This window comes from Amborella trichopoda, chromosome 9 (genome assembly GCF_054954075.1).
Source record: "Amborella trichopoda isolate Santa Cruz 75 chromosome 9, AtrichopodaSantaCruz75HAP2 v2.0, whole genome shotgun sequence".
Classification (NCBI taxonomy): Eukaryota; Viridiplantae; Streptophyta; class Magnoliopsida; order Amborellales; family Amborellaceae; genus Amborella; species Amborella trichopoda.
In genome coordinates this window covers 55,317,227-55,330,297 of record NC_142344.1, presented here as the reverse complement: position 1 = coordinate 55,330,297, position 13,071 = coordinate 55,317,227, and the positions used below count along the sequence as shown (strand labels likewise).

General features: G+C 36.3%; 1 protein-coding gene across 2 annotated transcripts; it reads right to left on the bottom strand.

Annotated features, from left to right (window-relative positions):
- Positions 1 to 3,269: 3,269 nt before the first annotated feature.
- On the bottom strand, positions 3,270 to 12,149 carry LOC18447793 (mitogen-activated protein kinase kinase kinase NPK1). 2 transcript variants are annotated; one of them, XM_020675842.2, is made up of 18 exons: positions 11,214 to 12,149; positions 10,944 to 10,985; positions 10,161 to 10,226; positions 9,965 to 10,075; positions 9,799 to 9,879; positions 9,625 to 9,702; positions 9,443 to 9,525; positions 8,491 to 8,572; positions 8,234 to 8,334; positions 6,246 to 6,285; positions 6,057 to 6,113; positions 5,873 to 5,922; positions 5,524 to 5,740; positions 5,143 to 5,379; positions 4,476 to 4,816; positions 4,162 to 4,229; positions 3,969 to 4,073; positions 3,270 to 3,748 (listed from the first exon to the last, which is right to left on the bottom strand). In XM_020675842.2, exons 1-18 carry the CDS (start codon positions 11,457 to 11,459, stop codon positions 3,732 to 3,734), a joined length of 2,022 nt encoding a protein of 673 aa, XP_020531501.2. In that variant the 5' UTR covers positions 11,460 to 12,149; the 3' UTR covers positions 3,270 to 3,731. The 2 variants fall into 2 exon arrangements, with proteins under 2 accessions (XP_020531501.2, XP_020531502.2); XM_020675843.2 differs by lacking the exon at positions 3,270 to 3,748 and having other exon boundaries at positions 3,961 to 4,073; positions 11,214 to 12,148.
- Between the last annotated feature and the right edge of the window lie 922 nt (positions 12,150 to 13,071).

Here is a 13,071-nt window from a genome sequence, read left to right as displayed (position 1 = left end):
TTATAACTGAGCGGTATTATTGACTTTATATCCGCTTTCAGATTGCCTGCTGTTTTCAATTGGGGAACGTTAATCACACTCAGGGACGGTGGATTATTGAACTGATTAATACCGCAGTAAATCAAACATCTTAAGTAGAAAATAAAGATGATCATTTTTTACTATAATATTTTTATTTTAAATTTTTCTATTAATTAGATTGACACATAGGTGTTTGCACTACCAAAAAAAACAAAAAACTTAAATATATGTTTTAGTTTTCGTTATTATCAAATTACCTACTTTTCATTATCACTAATATGTCCGTTTTTTAGACTTCATAACAACTTAAAAAAAAATCTTCCTATTTTATGTTTTTCAAAAATCGAAACGAAACAAATTTGAGGTTTTTCAATAACCGAATTTATATTTCTCTCTTGTGGATCCCCTGCATATTCCCTCGCTACCTCTCTCTCTTTATCGACTAATCAAGTTCAAAAACTGAATTTTTCAGTTTTTAAACAATCAAATTTATTTCTCTAAGAAGAAAACAAAAAACTTTTCTCTCTCTAAACGAAAACCTAAACTCTCTTCCTCTCTCTCTCCCTCTCTCTCCCTCTCTTCCCCTCTCTCTCTAAAACATAAAGATTTTACATGAGCTTTCTCCAATACTCTCTCCCACCCTTTTCTCTCTCTAGAAAAACTTAGAAAACTTATATAGAAACTTAACCGCAATACTTTTTCTTTCCAACATACACCATTTCTGATTTTATATCAAAAACTCTCTTTAATAAGAAAACTAGAAAAAAATTTCTAAAATTGTAAATCCTAACTCGCTCAAAATGCGAAGACTTTGAAGACCTAAAAAACTTGCAAAAAATTGTGGAAAATGGAAAGCTTCGGTGTGTTGATGACCCAGCCCATGATGCCCTACTTTCAAGATGAAATCTCTCTTCAATTCAAACTCTTCAAGCTATATATGGGAATGTCCAAACCATGCCAAATTCCTGTCAAGAGGCTGGATGAAACTTACCCAAAAAACTATATGGGAATATCCAAACCAGGCCAAATTCCTCTCAAGACAATCGGTGAAACTTACCCAAAAAAAAAAGACGTTCGGTGAAGGGGAGAGAGAGAGCGAGTTCCATGAGAGGGAAAAAATTTCTGCTCTTGAAGAAATAAAAATTTAAAATTTTTAATTTTTAAAAAACAAAAATTTTCATGATTTCGGTTTTTGAAATACCGAAAATGGGTAGTTTCATCTTTTTAAAAAAATTTATTATGAAGTACAAAAAATGGACATATTAGTAATAACTAAAAGTATTCGATATTTTGGTCATAACGGAACTAACATAGAGATTTACGTAATTTTTTCAAAAAAATAAAAATTATATTAAAAAAAATAGCCTTGAAGATTTTAGTTGTATTCCTTTTCTCTTTTGCAAATTGTTTTTTAGATGTGTGTGTGATTGAAGGTTGTGCACGCTTCCAAATTTCAAACTAATCTAAACTATGGGAAAATTTAAAATAAAACACTACAAACAGTCATGACCGATCTGTTTTCTTGTCTTCTGATCTAGCACATTGGGAAGGTGCTTGCATTATAAGTGTCCACATTATGTAGATGCTTTACTTGCTTATAAGGTTAGTAATCGGGTACTGAGTACTAGATAGTTACAATGTCATGTTGGGGGTTTGAGGTGAGTTGCGAATTCTGAGATTTTTTTTAAAAAAATTTTGTCAATGACATTCTTACAACCACTCATTTTGAAATTTAAAGAATAGATTGTGACCTACATATATATTTATTGAAGCGTTTTTATAACGTTTCATGTGGATACTGAAATAGTGCAGAAGCACCTTCTAATGGTGAAAAGAAAAATAAACAGCCATGGTTTCATCATGGTATTTAATTATGATTTTTACTTTCCTATAATTAGATTGATATGAAATTTTGAATAATTAGGTATGAAAAAATATATATCATTTGTTTTTGATGCAAAATGGTCGCAAACATCCATAATCATCAAACCAAACACTAAGAATGAGTACCAAAGTTCGAAAAAAAAGTTATTAAGCGTTGCACACAATCAATAACACACTCCTAACCATTTGATTTCACATTGAGCAGCTAAGATTGAGTGTGACCACTTTACGTCAAAGTAAATAATGTCATCCCATATTTTCTCATTAGGTGTTGTTATCTGTTATGTTTGAAACCCCCCTACATAGAAGATGCTACCTGTAATTGAAGTTACAGAGCAGTGTAAAAAAATACTTGAAAAGTTTGTAAATTTATTGTGAGTTTTTTTAATGTTAGACTTGAATGTGTAACTTAAAAAAGTTATTTTGTCCCTTTCTCTAAGAACAGGAATTGGGTGGTACCTGGCAATCCGAATCCCCCCGGTTCAACTCGGACGAGTCGTGGTTATGAACTAGGTATTTAAAAATTATAAAAAAAACAAAGAGATTTCAGTGATGACAAAGCTTTGTACCCAAACTCTTTGCAAACAGACCCAGTGAACAGCTGCCATGAGGCAGTCAAATGTAGCCCTTTAAGAAATCAAAACACAAAATTTTGTAAGTTAATTATTTAATATTAATATGGCAAATTTGAGGTGTTAGGATTTCAGATATGGACTCAAGGCATAGGCAGTCTAGGTATTTTGTAAGTTAATTATTTAATATTAGTATGGCAAATTTGAGATGTTAGTATGTGGCAAAGCCTGCAAATATAGAAATGCTGACTTGGCAATAAATATATTTTTTAAATATAAATTGATATTAATTTTTTGAGAATATATGATCTTTAACATAAAGATCATCACTGTGAAAAACAAAATGGAAACTAAAAATAATAATTATATTAAAAATATTTTGACCGTTAGTTATAATTGTCTTCTTATTTTTATAATAAAAATAAAAATATTTGGACCATTAGTTACAGTTTTTTATTTTTAGTTATAATAAAAAACAATCATTCAAAATGATTTCCCAAGGTGTTGTTTTTTCATTTTTATTTTAAGATTCATATAGAAGATATTGATGACTGATCTAATGCCAAAAAAAGAACCCAAAACGCAAAACCCAAAACCCAAAGATATTGATGCCGGATCTTATACACCTGATTATTTATTCCTAAGAACATCTCCATATAATGACCTCTCTCTCTCTCTCTCATGGGTTTATGACCTGAATTTGCTTCATTTCCACCAACTCTCCGAAATTATGAAGCTCTACAAAAAAAAAAAAAAAAAAGAAAAAGAGAAGAGGGAGAGAGAGGAAAAAGCTTTCAAAGACAACTTCAACCTGTGCAATTGAACAAGCTCTGTTGCATCTCCAACATTTAAGCTCGGGAGAACAGGTAAAACTAAAACAACAGTCACTAAATTTGCAGAAGTATACAGGGAGGAAGAAGCCACCAAACCCAGTTCAAGTGATAACAAACCAAAAAGCCACATATGAATAACAAAGAACAAAAGGGACCGTACAACATTCCTTGCAAAACCAACCAAACAAAACTGTAACTGGCCATACTATAACAATAGCATTTCTTTTATATCTGGTGAGGGAGCCGCGGTATGGCTTGGACAAATTTTCAGAACCCGCCAATTATACTACATGCTGCATTTTGCTAGGCCACTGATCATGCCAGCTGATGGAAATAAACAGGGGCATTTTGCTGCAGGGCCGAAGTAAAACTTTAGAGGGAGAGAGAGAGAGGTTTTTCATGATCCTGCTGCTTGTTTGGATCATCCGTCTGCCTGGCCTGAACACCACAGCATTTCCAAATGAGTTGAGAGTGAGAGAGAGAGAGAGATTTGAAGACTTTCCATAGTTAAAGGTATCTGGATCAGTCCATGCATAGTGGAAGACAACTCTTTATTGTCGTTCTGTGCGTTCATGAGCGTGAGTGAGAGAGAGAGAGAGAGAGAGAGAGAGAGAGAGATGCATGCTGCTGATTATTCTCAGGGGGTTCATCTATCTACCTGGAGATGCAAACATTGAACGATCTCTATTTCGGTTTGATATTCTGTCCTTTGGTGAAGAGGATGACTTCCCACCATTGGCAGCCAGTCGTTTCTTCATCTCCTCTGAAAAACAAAAATGCCACAACCTAAAAGTGAGAAAACATATAAAACTCAAAGATCCATAAAACCAAAATCTAAAAGTCTCGTGTACCTCGTTTTCTCTCGAGCTCCTGGTCCAGCTCTTCTTTCCACAACCGCTGCATCTCAAAACAGCTCGCACTGCACAAAGTCCATTTTCAGACAAGAAAAATGATGCGAAATATAACTACAGACCAATGGTTTCATTGGGGGCATGAACATCCAAGACAACAATGGAATAGTAATGGGAAGAGAGAGAGAGAGAGAGAGAGACCCATCCATCTTTTATTTCCTTGGATAAGTGGAAAATCCAATGGACTTCCCCCAAAAAAAAAACAATAAAATGGGGAAAGATACATAAAATAACTGTTATTCGTTGATTCAAACCTTGGGCCAGTTGAATTTTGCTGACCACCATGGTAAAAGCCTTTCCATTCATTAAGCTTAGGGGAGGGGACCTCTTTCAGAGCACTAGTATTGTTTGCTTGATAGTTTCCACAATAAGAAACTCTCCTACTAGAAATACCAGAGGAATTGTTGCTTGTGCGATCGCTCATCCCCCCAGGAGAGATACTAGTCACCTTGTTGGGTGACTTGCTCTTTGGGGGCAGCTTAGAAGGAGTAACGCATGTTTCATAGCGATTCTCCACACCACCTAAACAGGCAGCATTAATGGTGTTGTAATATTCTTCATAGAGTGGATTCTGCAGCTTCTTCAGCTCCAGAGCCTATTATGACATGAAAAACCGCATAAATTTATCTAAAAACAAAAATGTGCACATGAAGCACTTCAGCTAAGAAAGAAGCCAGCACAAACATGTGTGTGTGTGTGTGTGAGAGAGAGAGAGAGAGAGCTCATCGAAGATAAACTGAAACGTTTCAGCTTAAGAAGAAGCCTTAGAGAGAGAGCGAAATGTTTCAGTTCTACAAAGAAACAGGGCTAAAAAGCACATGCTTTCGTGTGTTGTGCAGAGAGAGAGAGAGAGAGAGGTGTTTTTCCTCCTACTTTTTGTGTACAGGGGGGGGGGGGGGGGGGAGAGAGAAAGAGAGAGACCTTCTCATCCAAGAAGGCACTGATTTTTGACTCTGTGACTTCATCATCTTCTTCATACAATGCCTGTGTAGTGGAAAATCTGATGTCATTTCTCTCTTTAACAGCCTGAACTGCTTCTGAAGTTCTTGCATCCACCACCGATTTACCAGTCCTGGATAAACCCAAGTGTCTCTGTCCCATACTTTCATTAAACTTACTCTCCCAGTCATCTTGGGGCTCAGACATGGGATTACAGCTCTAGAAAACAAATCACACAAAGACTTTGAAACATCAATACTTCTCTTCAACAAAAACACAATTCAACTAGAAATCTTATAACAGAAACATGAATGCAATACATAGAATGGTATGCCTTCCTAAAGGTAGACTATACGGTCTTACCATTGTAGACTCATTTTTATCTGGAGAAAAATCCAGCCTCACTAGATCATCCTCATCGTTGTCATCAATCCGGCATAGATCCCCACTGGTACCAGATTCCCAAATTGATCCCATTCTCGAATCTTTATTTGGATATATAGCAGAGGCCCTTACACTTCCAAGGTTCGGAACATCCTGCCAGCTTCCCATTGCACTAGGCCTACTCATCATGTTAAACCTACAGAGACATATAGAGAGAGAGAGAGGCCTTATATTGAGACAAGATAATATTCAGGACAGGATGGAAATCTCAAGTAATACCCATCAATTTTATTTGTATTCCACTGTCTAAGAGAAGCCCAACACTTACGAATTCTTCAGGTACATCCCAGACTGCCTCAACAAATTCACAGATTGCTCCTAATAAAAGGATCACATTAATCAAAGGATGAAAAGCTGAAGTGCTGAACTCATTGTTTTCCCTTTTTTATTTTCATACTAAAGATCTATAATAGAGGGCTTAAATAGATGTCTAAAGAAAAGTTTGAGCATACCATAACTGATGTCCGAGATGGGAGGGGATCCTCACATTCACCAATTACAAATGGATGCTGCATGAAACACAAAAATTTGAAATCAACAATCAATAATAGAAAACCACAGTTCTAGGTTTTAAAAGAACTGATTTATTTGCTATGAATAAAAAACGGAACTTTTTAGACTGATTCTAGTTTCAAAAAAACCTGGAGCAATTCAGAAGCAGTTGGCCTCACGTTTGGTTCCCTGCAGCCAATTGAATGTCACTGACATAACAGAAATGAACGGCAAATCTAAAAGTACCAAAAAGTATAATGTAATTGAATGGAGTATGATATATGGTATCCCAAAGGGGCATCCACTATCCATTCTTGACTACAGATATGAAGATTAACCATAGCATGTCCAGTGGTCACCAAGGTAAAGTAGATTTCCACTGTCCACCATCAAGAATGGACAATGGACGCCACTTCGGAGTATTGAATACCACATTTGATCAGATTATATTCTTCCTACAAACAAAGTATTCAGAAACATAACAGCTGGTTAAGAAAATTCTCAAACGGATAAATGTGAAATAAAAAAGCATCAAGAGACATGAGTCATGATTAAATGTAACTACAAATCATAAACATAAATACATAATTACAAGTGTCATATTATCATGAAGGACCTATTTGATCAAAATGCCCTATTGTGGGCAATTATAAATTGCCTTCCTGCTAATCAATCCAAAAGCCAGATGTGAGGAGCTAGGGACCAAAGCAATGGCTAGCAATAACAGAATAAGAATTTTGATTCAATTAGTTCAAAATTAAGGCACATGGATTGTTCTCTCTGGGCGCCGTACCTATGTCTAACAGATATCGACATGTATACCTAGTACCAACACAATCTTCTGGATTCTTCTTCTTGTTTATTAACCATTTATTACATCACTTTGGAGACTTGATCTAGTTTTTTGTCTTGAATAGGCCCATGAACTTTGAAAATGTCTATGGAACTTTTGAAAATATCTACAGATTCAGTCATTTATGTGTAACTGATCATATTTGTTACTCATCATGAGATGAAGTTTGAGCAAAACAATGTTGGATTTAGTTCTCTCTATGATATAGCCATGTTGAAGAATCCTCTTGGAATGAAATATCCCAGACCTTGTCCCCATGTCAATCACCGATACACATACCCATGTCCATGCAACAATAGTTAAACAATATAAAATGCTGCCAAGTTTCCAAAAGAAGCTATGAACAAACACTGCCAACTCACCCCCAAAAAAGAAAAGAGCATGAGCAAACAATCCTACAAGTGCACATGCAAGGAGCATGCCTTCATCCAAAAAAAAAAAAACACATGCAGTATCCTACTAACCATTTTAAGTAGCTATAATTTGCACACAAAAAAAACATTTAAGGGGGAAAAAAACAGCTAGTTTTTTTATATTGTTCAATGAGCTTCATCACAATGTCTGAGACTGTGTAAAAGGCTTAAATCTGTTTTCTCATTTTACGTTCTGCAGGTTCTAAAATTCAACTACAAACCCCAATAAGAAAATCATATCCCATAAGAAAATCATATTTTCCTATCCTTTTATTTTTCCTTAAAGAAAATTACAATTTTCATACTTTATTGTTTGTTTATTTCTCTGCATCTTATTTCGAGAAAGCTATATGCAAGAGGTGGGTCACTGCCAACTAGCACAGTGTCAGCAAGTCATGAGGTGCCTGTGATATGAACCTTTTAGTATTCGTGAAACTATAATCTTTGTCCAAATGCTACAATCTCATATGCAAAATAATTAGGTGCTTATGCTGTTATGCATTCTAACGATCATAATACTTGCAGTTACCAGGACTTTCTGCAGCTAGTTATAACCCACATTTGTCATTTAAGTTTCACGAGAGGAAGAATTCGTTAAGCAGATAGATATCTGTAAGTAAATCTCTTGCAGTTTTATTATCGTAGTTTTTATGCCATAAAGTCAACTGATGGGGGCAAGTGTGTTAGAAAGCTTTCCTTTTATGAAGAGGTAATCATTAAACTAAGTACAAAAGGTGCACACAATTTGTTTTTTGTAGAACATGGGTCTGCATTTCCATAAATCCATGTCCAACATACATATGCACCAATCCACCGAGCAAAAAATTTAATGCTAATTTATGTTAAGTACGTATAAAGCACATGCACTTACTCTTGTAGACATTTCAACAAAAAATCCTTTGCCTCCTCAGAGAGATGTTCTGGAATGGGTGGATGCGACTTTGTAGAACCAATAATGAATAAAGCAGCAACCTACAGGTTATCTAAGAGTATTAAATTGACTATCTGAAAAAACAATTTTTCACAAATGTGAATGAAATTCTATTTTAACACAACGCATTCTTCCATAATACAACAATCTATTCCAATTTGTACTGATAGAAATATGAGGAAATCCACAGAACATGCCTCTTGATACTGCTGGCTCCATGGAGGTTTCCCAGTCGCCATCTCAATCACAGTACATCCAACGCTCCATATGTCAGCAGAACTGTATAAAATAATCAGACTCAGTCAAAGTGGCCTGTTTCATTTAGGTTGTGATCATACTACTAGAAAGAAGAAATCGTAGTATCAAATATAAATGAAATAGTTACTCCTATGGACCTTCCACACTTAGCCAACATCTACCATAACTGCGATGCAAGCCATAGATTCCTCATATAAAGTTATTTCTATAATGATAATCGGAATGTGATCAACTTCTGACCCTCTAAATGCATGTTTGTGAAGAGGCATATCAAATCTCAAACATTGAAGGATAAAGTTAAATACATTGCTATGGTATTAACAACATAATATGCCTCACATAGCCCTTCAAAATCTTAATTCCTCTCAAATCTCATAACTAGCCAAACTGGCCGTTGCACAGGGATACAATGCCAGGGCATTTCTCATCATCAGTAATTAGAAATGCTAAGGCATAAATTGTGAGATGGAAAAATACATAATAAGCTAAACAAATATGCTTTACAACCAAAGAGCAACACCTTTGTATTTATAGAATTGAAACCATGACATTTTTCTGACTTCACAAAGAGAATTTAGAAGAACAACCAATAAGAGGAAAAAGTAAGGAATCCACCAAGATTACAGGCACCAATATCATTTATGTGATTAATAAGTCAACATAATTCAATTGCAAAACAAATGATAACTAACTCATTGGTAATAGTAAAACACTGTCACTTTTACAGAATGGCAAAAAATGGTAGAACACTATACTGTATAAAAGAGATAAAAATATACAAAAAGAGATACATCCAAGAACAATGTAGCATTACAAACTCCTAAATAAAGGTAAAATTTTCATTGTAACAAATCAATCTGAAGAAATGCAGTTTGGTTAAAAGTATCTTACAAACTATGCCCTGTCTGACATATTACTTCTGGTGCCATCCAATATGGAGTACCCTTCATTGATTTCGCACCCGACACAGTTGCCTTCAATCAATAAGTCTCAATAAGCTCCTAGTACACATGATATTTGAATAAAAATTGAAGCAAAGCCAGTAGTCATCTAATGAGAAGAAAAAGGATTACCAATTCCACCACTTTTTTAGATGCACCAAAATCAGCCAACTTGATGCATCCCTTATTATCTACAAGGATGTTTGCACCCTGAAATGCGAAACACCCGTTAAGAAAAATGCCTTAGAAAAGCTAATGGTAAGTACCCTCCATTGCATGATTATCAGCACAAGAAGCACTTCCAACCTTTATATCTCTGTGAATTATCCCATTTTTGTGGAGATATTCCAGTCCCTGTAACAGCTGCTTTGTGTATTTTCTGATAACCTGCAAAAAAATATGTTCACATTGGCAATCAAATTCACCAAGTTTCCACAAAGAAATAGCAGCTTTATGCAGGGTGCCAACTTACAGTTTCAGGGAAAGAACCAAGTTTCCCCAAAAGTGAAGATATAGATCCTCCAGGAACAAACTCCAAAAGAATATTCAGTGCTTCCTCCTCTCTATCCGTTCCAAGATAACGCTATCAAATAGTAAGAGAAATCAGATGGGAAATCAATAACCGTCAGCTCTAGGGCATTGAAAATTCATGGAAACATAGAACTCACCACTATATTCTGATGAGAGAGATTTCGAAGCAATTTGACCTCTTCCTCAAGCTCTCGGATATGAGCCTATGTGAAATTTTACCAACATCAAGACAAATTCACATTTCAAAATTTTGAGAGAGAGAGAGAGAGAGAGAGAACATTCACAGTACTCTTATGAACACCAACAAGGCAACAAATTCATAATGCATCAAAGAAAACAGAGGCACTGCAAATTGTATTTTTTTTATTAATTGAGTAACTCATAATATATACCTTTTGTGAAACTTAAACTTGCCAAACAAGGCTGGGAGGACAACGAGCACCAGGTACAATTGACATAACATCTATGACTGGTTGACAAGGCATAAGCCTGTGGGTGATTTGATAATTTATGGAAGTGAAGAGACTAAGCTAGATATATTTCATATGAAAACGTTTTATTCTTGGATACATTTCATTTTTATCCATTTATTGATTGGGGGGATAGAATAAAATAAAGAAGGAAGGCTAAGCTCCTATCAAATTAAAGATTCCTCAATGTTGATTTCAAATAGAACTGTAAAGAATCAGACTTCCATATTCATATGATGTAATTGAATTGACACATAGTCATCAATGAATTAAGAGTTTCAGACTATATCCCCATTCCCCAATCCAACCAAGAAAACACTGAAATTGACTAAATTTTCAACAGGAAATAAGAACATATAATATGCAGTCTACACTGAAAATGACTAAATTTTCAACAGGAAATAAAAACATATAAAATGCGGTCTGAGAATGTTGAAATCTGATACTTACTTGAGCTCTCTCTTTCGACCCACCATTTGCGGCAATCAAAACCTGAATTAAGAGAACAATCAATAACCAATCTCTGAGAACTTACCAATCCAAAAATATATAAAACAATTGATCTTTGAAAATTTATCAAAATTCAGAGAAATTCACCTGCGTCCAATAAAAAACTAAACTTTTTTCAAAAAGAAAAAGAAGAAGCACAAACAATCTCTGAGAACTTACCAACAACAAAACAATCAATCTTTGCAAAAAGAAAATAATGGAAAAACTCACCTGCTTAACAGCCAAGAGCTCTCCAGAATCAAGGTTCATTCCCATATAAACTCGGCCATAGGCTCCACAACCTATAAGCTCGCCCTTTCTCCATCTGATCATAGGTACATTACTATGAGCTTTAGGGAGAAACCCAATTCTCGATTTCCTAAGACAAGCTCCAATCCCTCGCATCAAGCCCCCTTCCTCAACATCAGAGCTTCGGAAAACTAGAGATCGACGAACTGAACCAAAGATATCCTGCATCCTTCCCTCCAAATTCAAGGCCCAGAAACCCTAGAATGAAGGGCAAATCATGGATCCTTGAATTTCAGAAACCCTAATTTGGGCAAATCATGGATCATTGAGTTTCACAAAACCCTAATTTGGAACAAACCAATCTTTAGGTTCTGGCTGATGAATCCAAAACCCTAAGTTCCTTTTCTGGGTGAGCGGAAACCCTGACTCTGATCAATCTGATCACTAAGGTTTCAAGAAACTCTAGTGAATCAGATGAATTAGGGACGAATCTCACCCCAAAAAGAAATTTTGATCGTAAAAAAGAAATCTTGATCATAACCCAAAGGCACATCACATCACCAGAGCATTTGTTTAGAAAGAGAGAGACTGCTACTGTGTATTTGGTATCTGAGAAAAGAGAGTATAATTTGCTATTTGATGAGAGAGAGAAGAGAGAGAAAGCCTATCTTGGTGTTCGATGGGCCGTTGGAGAGAGAGTTAGTCTTTTAGAGAGAGAGAGAGAGAGAATTACTCAGTGTTTTAGAGAAAGAATTACTCAGCGTCAGTGTCTTAGAGGGAGAGAGAGTGTGTGTGTATGTTTGCTTGGGGGAAGAGACAAGGTTTTGAAAAAGGGGCACTGATAACGGCCAGGAAATGGGCCCGTTCTTCCGTTGGATTCCGAATCCAATGGTGGGAATGGACCTAACTGTGGATTCAAATTTCAAAGAGAGCGCCGAATAAAGAAATGAGGAGAGTGTAGACGCATAAATGACTCAAATTGTTCATATCTTCTCTTTAAATACCCAAACCATCCAGAGCGCATTCAAAACCGTGTAAAAGAGTGAAAGTCGGTCACTTTCACCCGTAATCATAGCTTTAAACGCAGTAAACTTTGTCTTAAATATCTGAGATGACCTTAGTCTTTTATGATAATGAAATTTTAAATTAGGAAAATTACACTATTCGCAACTTCCTCCACTAAAAATTTCTCACTGAATTTTGTGCTCTCACCAAGAACTCGACTATATATTTTTTCTAATAGAACCCAGTGAGGAGTAAGTTAGTCAGGCTCGGGCCGAGCTTAGGTGGTCTTGGGCCGGGCCCATAATCCCATGGGCTTGGCCTCACCCGCATGTGGATATCCTGGCCTCGGCTTAGACCTTCATGGCTAGGCACCCAGGCCGGGCCATTTACATGATGTTAAACTGTTCATGTATTGGGGACATCGGATCTTTATACCAAGGCTAGGACCTGGCCCTTATGCTAACAGCCCTTTAATGGGGACACTTCCCCCGCCTAATGGCCCCCATGGAAAGGCCCGAAGCAGCAAACGCATGTCTGGCTAGGTGTTTATCCCCAACAATGGTAATAAAAACATTTGGAGCAAATACCTTTTTCATTCTCAATGATTTCTGCATAGAACCCAGTGAGGTGTAAGTTGGTCAGGCTCAGGTCGACCCTAGGCGATCTTTGCGCGGTGGGCCTATTAAGACTTTGAACTCGGGCTTGGCCTCGCCCGCACCTTGATATCCTAGCCTCTACCAGGCCTTCAAGGCTAGTCAAGCAGGCCCGGGCCATTTGCACGGTGTTAAACTAAAACTTCATGCAATTAGGGCCATCAGATCTTAATACCAAGGCT